The sequence below is a fragment of the Semicossyphus pulcher genome, unplaced genomic scaffold (genome assembly GCF_022749685.1).
Source record: "Semicossyphus pulcher isolate SPU_LCO1_2020_fin unplaced genomic scaffold, fSemPul1.0.p SCAF_15, whole genome shotgun sequence".
Classification (NCBI taxonomy): domain Eukaryota; kingdom Metazoa; phylum Chordata; class Actinopteri; order Labriformes; family Labridae; genus Semicossyphus; species Semicossyphus pulcher.
In genome coordinates this window covers 9,388,972-9,396,417 of record NW_027211659.1, presented here as the reverse complement: position 1 = coordinate 9,396,417, position 7,446 = coordinate 9,388,972, and the positions used below count along the sequence as shown (strand labels likewise).

Sequence of the window (7,446 nt, the reverse complement as noted above, 5' to 3'; positions counted from 1 at the left end):
TTAAACGACTCAAAGGACAGAGAAAGAATCATAAATAATATGAATAATGTACACAACAGTAAAGAAAACAAAAAGTTTGAAGCCATGCTGCTTTGAGACGCTGTTTATATGCACAAGGTGATTTAAGCTAAATGCTAATATCAGTAGGCTAACATGCTAACATTCAGTGGTGAACCAGGTGACAATTCTACATGTATTAGCAGGTATAATGTTTATCCTCTTAACCCTTACATTTAGCGTGTTAGCATGCTAACATTTTGCAAATTGAGCAGAGAATATTTGTGGACGATACCAATGTCTTTATTTGTTGATGACGCAGGCAGACATGCATCCATACATTGTATTTATAATAATAATAGTAAAAAACTTTATTTATATAGCACCTTCAAAAACAGGAGTTTACAACGTGCTTTGACAAACAAGCAATTATGAACAATCCTGTGTTTTCTTGAGATCTCAACTTACGCTATTTATCTCGTTAACTCGAGATAATAACGCTGCACCAGCATAAGGTCATTCTAACAGCATTCTGTCCACAGAGCCATGATGCTAACACGGCTAAAAATGCTAAAATATATAAATATTCACAGTTTCAGTCGCAACTTGCTGCTTTAATTTATCTTATATTACTCTGAGTTTTCATCTGAAGAGTCACCACGGCACGGAAGAGGATTAGGGCCACAATAAATGTTGAAATTCGAAGTTTAAAGTCCAAATTCAGAATCAGAATTACCACTAAATTTACCGCAAAAATTATTATTTTTGTCATTTGTAACTTTGACTTTATTTATCCAGCATTCATTAAGAATTACCGACAGATGCAGTCATATGTAAAACACAAATTAAGAAATTGCTGCTAAAATGTAAACATGCGGTATATAGAAGTAAAACCAACCAACACAACATTCACATAAAAACTTACAGAAACATTAGACTGTATAACTTTACATTTACATACATACGCAATTATAAAGCAACTATAAAAGTTTTAATTCCACTAAAACCTCAAACTTAAAACCGTATTCATCCCAAAAGGCGTTAAATTGATCGCAAAACAGAGAATACAGAGCAAAACTTACCAACCACCGAGGTGTGATGATGAAATGTCTCTCTCTGGCTCGTCTTGTTTCGTCTTATATAAACGGATGAAAACTAAAAGTTGAGCAAACAAGCTCCGGTGATATGCAGTCTGTAAAAACACACATGCACTCAGACGGTGGTCATATTTGTGCTCCTGCTGCTCTGACTGTGCAGCCGTCTGGGCGTCGAGCAGCACAGCAGCTGCCTGTTGAAGTGTTTGCTGAAGCTTTTGCTCATCAGGTAGAGGGCGAACGGGTTCACGCAGGAGTTGGTGAAGGCCAGAATGCGAGCAGACACGCTGGCTATGAAGTGGCCTAGCGAGGTGTCCACCTGGTCGTAGTGGTAGGAGCGGTACAGGTAGATCACATGACTGGGCAGCCAGCAGACGGCAAACAGGCCGACAAACACCAGCACGGTTTTGGCCACGCGCTGTCTGGACCTGATCTGACGGGAGAGAAGAAAAGAGAGGCACGTTTACCGTGCTTTGTTGGTTCATGTACCTGGACCTGCCTTCCAACCTACCTACCTGTACGTTATATTAAATCGCACCAATCTGTATGTGGCTGTCTGCGCTTGGGTCTATCCTTCCTGTCTGCTCTATCAACCCTGACACATTCATAGTCTCCAGGAGATAATGACAAGTCCTCAAGCACAACCAGCACTTTCATTACTTTGGTTTTTTGTAAAATTACTTAACAACCATCGCTAACATTTTCTACTAACCTTGCACACAATTCCTGCAGAAAAATCTAGAATCTGTAGGCGCTGGATTGGATTTTAGCACAGGAAGCGTTCTGGTTTCCGTTTGTAGTCCAGGTAGTATTGACCAATCAGCAGCTTTGGTTGCATGTAGGAAAAACAGTCCGTGTGGAGAGCAAAAGGGGCTTAACGCAATCTGCCTTAATATCATCCTCCCATCAGCTGTTATCTGATGACCGTTTAATTTGTTTGCTTTTTTTAGGTTTTTTTTTATTGGCCTTTGTCGTTATTGATAGGACAGAATTCAAAATGGGAAGAGAGAGTGGGGAATGGCATTCAGCGAAGGGCCGAGGGTTGCGGACGGGTCTAGGTGCTTTAACCGCAGAGCCAAACCGGCACCCTGGATTTATATTAATCTCTATAACCAGATATTTGCATGCAGGTGCAGCTAACAATCTGCTCTTAGATGTCGTATCCCGACTCCAACTCCATTCTTGTTTCTTGAGTTGCTACTATGCAGCATACAGAAAAAGGAAGTCTTGGCCAGAAGTCTTTTATTGCTAACCGCCAGAGATGTGGACTTGAGACTTGGTGACTTGGACTCAGGTCGTCTCGAGTCACTGTTTTGATGACTTGTGACTTGACTTGACAAAAAATAGAATACGTGAGACTCGACTTGGACTTGCAAGTTAATGTCTTGAGGCGTGATGACTCAGATGACTTGCGTGTGTTCATAAGTTTCTGTCTTACTATCAAGTATGTATGCAGCGCAAACTGGGAATCATGATTGGACGACTCAAAAAGCTCCCCGGTATGTGATTGTCATAATTTGATGACTGGCTGTCAGTCAAACTCCTCGCTATGGCAACAGGCAACATCAAAGACCCCCGCTGCTTGTTTTTCCCCAAAGAGAAGCCTCATCAGTCGTACTCGTGACTACTCAATACGGTCTCAGAGCAGACCATCATCATGGCTGCCTCTGTGCCGAGATAATGCAGATACAATTCACTGTCAGACTTTTTGAACAGGTTATATAAATAGGCCAATAATATCATTATTAGATGGGCTTCTAACACCTTGTCTTTTCTCTTTATAAAGACCGGATACTACAGGTAAAAGTGCTGGATCTTAGGTGGAAAAAAGTGACTTGACTCGGGACTTGACTTGCCTTAACTAAGGACTTGACTTGACTTGACATAGCCTGTGACTTGACTTGCCCAAGAAAAAGGGACTCGAGACTTGCTTGAGACTTGGACCAAATGACTTGAGACTCACTTGAGCAAAGACGACTTGGTCACAACACTGCAAACTGCTGGCTACACCAGAAGCCCCGTATAGTTGGCCGTCGCTCCCAGAGGCTATATCGTCGTCAGATGTTAGCCAGTGGGTTCCGAGATTGCTAATTAGCATACATTTTTATTTAGCTTCAGCTTTTACTTTGGAGCAGTGACGCACAGGTGATGACATCACTGTGGAGTTTGTTTAAAGCTGCAACAGACTTGAAAGTTAGAGGGTACTGAAACATGGTCTTAAGAAATGTTTTAATGGATTTAAAGGTTCTCCTTTTGTGGGGAAAAAAAACCATTGAAGTAAAACTTAATAGTTAAAAGGATAAACTCACCTGTCTCTGGATGTGCAGGTGCCCTTCAGCAGGGATGTCCGCAGAGCTCCTGACCAGGCTGAGAGCGATGAAGCAGTAGTATACAGATATGATGAAGAGCGGGATGATGTAGAAGATGAGGAAGGAGGCGGTGGAGTGGATCTTGGGGTGCAGCTCCCCTGCGTGCGGGTAGGGTGCACAGGTCACAAAGCTCTCGTTGGTGTGGCTGGTGGTGAAGGTGTGCAGGTCGGAGAAGACGGCCTCGGGGATCGCCAGAGTCACAGACAGCAGCCAGATCGCCCCCGCTCGGAAACACACGCTGAGCTTAGCGTTGGACCTGTGGCTGTCCAGAGGTTTCACTATGGCTCTGTACCTGAACACAGAAGAAGCTATTATAAAGCACGGATGATATCTTTCATGCTTTTGTGCAGAGATTATGTATAGCAGGATGACCTCTTATACTGTCGTCACTATGCATGTAATGACAAAAATGTGTTAACAGTGTAGTACCACTTCAGAGAGAGGCAGATTAAATGTATTCTGTTAATCAAAGATGTGTTTAAATGTCCTGTCTTACTGTAGATTGCATTACCAAGTTAAATTAGGCTACGATCTAAACAAAGCATGCTCCCTGATAGGATAAATTACCGATGAAGTAGTTGTTTCTTTCATCACAAGGATATTAAATGTTCTTTTCTTCTTCTTCTTGGAGTTCTACACTTCAATTAAATCATCTCTTCATGCGTTTGGTATACTTGTTTATTTTCTGCTTTCCTTTTGTACCTAATTATCTTAGTGAGACTCCTCAGATGTGAAGGTCCCGGACCCCATGTTGGGAAATACTTCATTAGCTGAATCTAAAAGTAAGTCATAATATTTTTTCTCTGCATTTTTAAGTAGTTAATGTGCATAGAATAATCATATTTACACATTTCTTATCACAGACTTTTCAACATATTATCATAGGCGGTTACGGTTTACTGTATAAATATGGACAGATGTTTGTGATGGGGGTCAATTTTAAAACTGTACTATTGCACTCCACTATTTGGCGGAATTATTTAGCACTAAAAGTTTGATTTATAGAGAGTGACATTATTCTCTGTTTTAGTCCTGGCAGCATAAAGAGGTTTGAAACAGCATTTGGCTGAGGAATAAAACAGAATATATGGTACTATCTGGTTAGTAACTTTAGTCCGAGTTTTGTCAGTTTAGTTTAAATAAAATGTGTAGAAATTTGATTTAACAGCCCACTTAATAGGCTTAAATAATCACAAAAATCCAAATACTTAAAGATATATTTTTGGTTCGTTTTGTTGGTTCAGTAAGAGGAGATTTATTTATGTGAAGATTCATTTTGTATAATCCCTTTCTTATGTAGTTTACATTTTATTGTCATTGTAGCTTATCTTTTCCCATTATTTAGAAAGAGTAGTTACTTAATTTGGTGCACTCTGTCTGTAATGTAAAGGTTGATTAAGAGTGGCGGAGTGATATAGTTTACGACAGTGAAGTTATTTATCACATTTGTTTTGAGTCTGCAGATGTCCTACATTCGAGAGCGACATTAAAGGTGTCCCGAGACACATACAGAAGTTGTCCTCGTGCTCTTACTTTACCCAAATCCCGAAAGTATATTTAATTTAGTATATTAGGTTTATAGTTAAAGCTAAGCTAACCTGGTGTTATCGTTTCTACCGGCGTTACACGGGGGACAACGTTACAGCAAAGTGTAATAAAGTAGTCCTACTAAAGAAACGTAATGTTCTAAAAAATTTAGAAGGAGCGAAACTTTTTCAAATATGTCCGCGTGAGGAGTACCTGTCAGCGGACAGAGCCGTGAGGGTGAACACGGACACTCCCACCGAGGTGAGCTGGATGAACGGGATCAGTTTGCACCCCACGCGGCCGAACAGCCACTCGTCCACCAGGTATCTGCTGGCATCCACCGGCGCGCAGGTCACCAGCAGCAGCAGGTCCCCCAGAGCCAGGCTGCACAGGAACAGGTTGGGCACCGTCCGCATGGACCTCACCAGCAGACATGTCTTCAGCAGAGTCACGTTTCCCACCAGACCCACGATGATGATGCTTCCGTAGACCGCAGCGATCCCGATCCCAGGGAGCCAGATGTTGTACTCGTGCTGCTCTCCGGCGGGGTCCCAGAACACTCTGGAGACATTCAGAAACAACACTCTGCTCTCCTCCGGGGTTATGATGACCGAGTCCTCCACAGACATAGCAGCCTTCAGGGGGAGGAGAGAGTTTAAACAGTGGAGTCTCCTGGTGTCTCACTTTATAAACAATATGCCCCCCTGCTGTCGCGTGCGTCATTTCACGAGCCACAGGCTCAATGCTGAGATGAGGGAGGAAAAAGTTTCTTCAGGGAATTTATAATGATTCTTTTTAACTCCCAGAACAAGCAGTATTATTTTACCCTGAAGAAGTTGTTGAGTCGTTGAGTAGCCTACAAATATTCTTGAGATCTCCAAGAGCACACAAATTGGTCAGACTGATCTGATATGATTTGGAGTTCTCTTCAGTTTTAAGCTAAGTTAGCTTCTAAGGTGGAGGCGTAAAGAAATCCTCTGAAGTCACTTTGGCTGTGAAATGAACACAAAACGAGAAAAAGCTTTTCTACTTCCTGTAATCTAAAAACAACAACAAACAAACACTGTGACCAACAACAGTGTCCACAAACATCTTTACCACCTCATGCTGCTGAAATCACCTTTAACTACAGTGTTCAGGCCGACTGTCACATATACAGGACAAATTATTTATTGTTTGTTTCAAGGTAAAAGCACAAATTTAGTCAACTTCCCATCTATTCCTCCGTCTGTCTATCTACATAACTACCTGTGTGCCTGTCTGTCTACATAACTACCTGTGTGCCTGTCTGTCTGTCTATCTACATAAATACCTGTGTGCTTGTTTGTCTATCTACATAACTACCTGTGTGCCTGTCTGTCTATCTACATATCTACCTGTGTGCCTGTCTGTCTATCTACAAAATTACCTGTGTGCCTGTCGTCCTGTCTGTCTATGTACCTACTGAATTACCTGTCTGTCTGTCTTTCTGTATATCTACCCAATAACCTGTTTGTCTGTCTGTCTACCTACCTGTCTGTCTGCCTTTCTGTCTATCTACCTACCTATTCTGTATATATACCTACCCTACCTACCTAATTACCTGACTGTCTGTCTGTCTGTCTGTCTGTCTGTCTACCTAATTATCCGTCTGTCTATCTACCTAATAACTTGTCTGCCTACCTGTCCATCTGTCAAGCTACCTGTCTGTTTGTTTGTCTGTCTGTCTGCCTGTTGACCTACCTACATGTCTGTCTGTCTACCTACCTAATTACCTGACAGTCTGTCTGTCTATCTACCTACCTAATCACCCGTCTGTCGATCTACCTAATAACCTATCTGTCTGTCTGTCTATCTACCTGTCTGTCTGTCAGTCTGCCTTTCTACCTACTCATCTGTCTGTCTATCGAACTACCTTAATGTCTGTCAATATAGCTGTCTAATCTGTATATAAACCTACATGTCTGTCTATCTATCTGTCTTGTTATCTACCTACCCGTCCGTCTGTCCATCCCTGTGGAAGTGAAGGTCAAAGGTCAATCCATTAAACCTTTCTCCTAAACATTGTTCTGGGTCCCCACATGTCACACTATGTATAATAGAACATGCTGTGTATGACTGGTGTATCAGACGTGACCAAACAGGCTCTGAATCATTTTCTAATATAAATGCTAATTCAGTTTTCCTGAATCGAGGCAGCAGACAAAACAGATGAAATTTCTCCCAGCGTGACTCGAACAGTTTTCATTTTTCCGGACTCTTCTGTCGTCCACATCCAGAATCTTTAGTCAGTAATATCCTTATGAAGAAATAAATTGCTGCAGAGTTTGTTATTCCATAAAGTATTTACTCCCTGAGGATGTGTTTATAGATGAAGAGGGGAAAAACAGCCATCAAAGAAAAATGGCTGCTGGGACTTAAACAAACGCTTTAATGTGAACTCACAAACAGGAAACACTTTCTGGACGCTCACACTGATT

At 41.7% G+C, this 7,446-nt stretch overlaps 1 protein-coding gene across 1 annotated transcript; it reads right to left on the bottom strand.

The window, feature by feature from the left end:
- Window positions 1–1,209: 1,209 nt before the first annotated feature.
- On the bottom strand, window positions 1,210–5,616 carry LOC138592741 (gastrin-releasing peptide receptor-like). Its single transcript, XM_069663611.1, has 3 exons — window positions 5,201–5,616; window positions 3,401–3,752; window positions 1,210–1,524 (listed from the first exon to the last, which is right to left on the bottom strand). The coding sequence occupies exons 1-3, from the start codon at window positions 5,614–5,616 to the stop codon at window positions 1,210–1,212; spliced, it is 1,083 nt and encodes a 360-aa protein (XP_069519712.1).
- Between the last annotated feature and the right edge of the window lie 1,830 nt (window positions 5,617–7,446).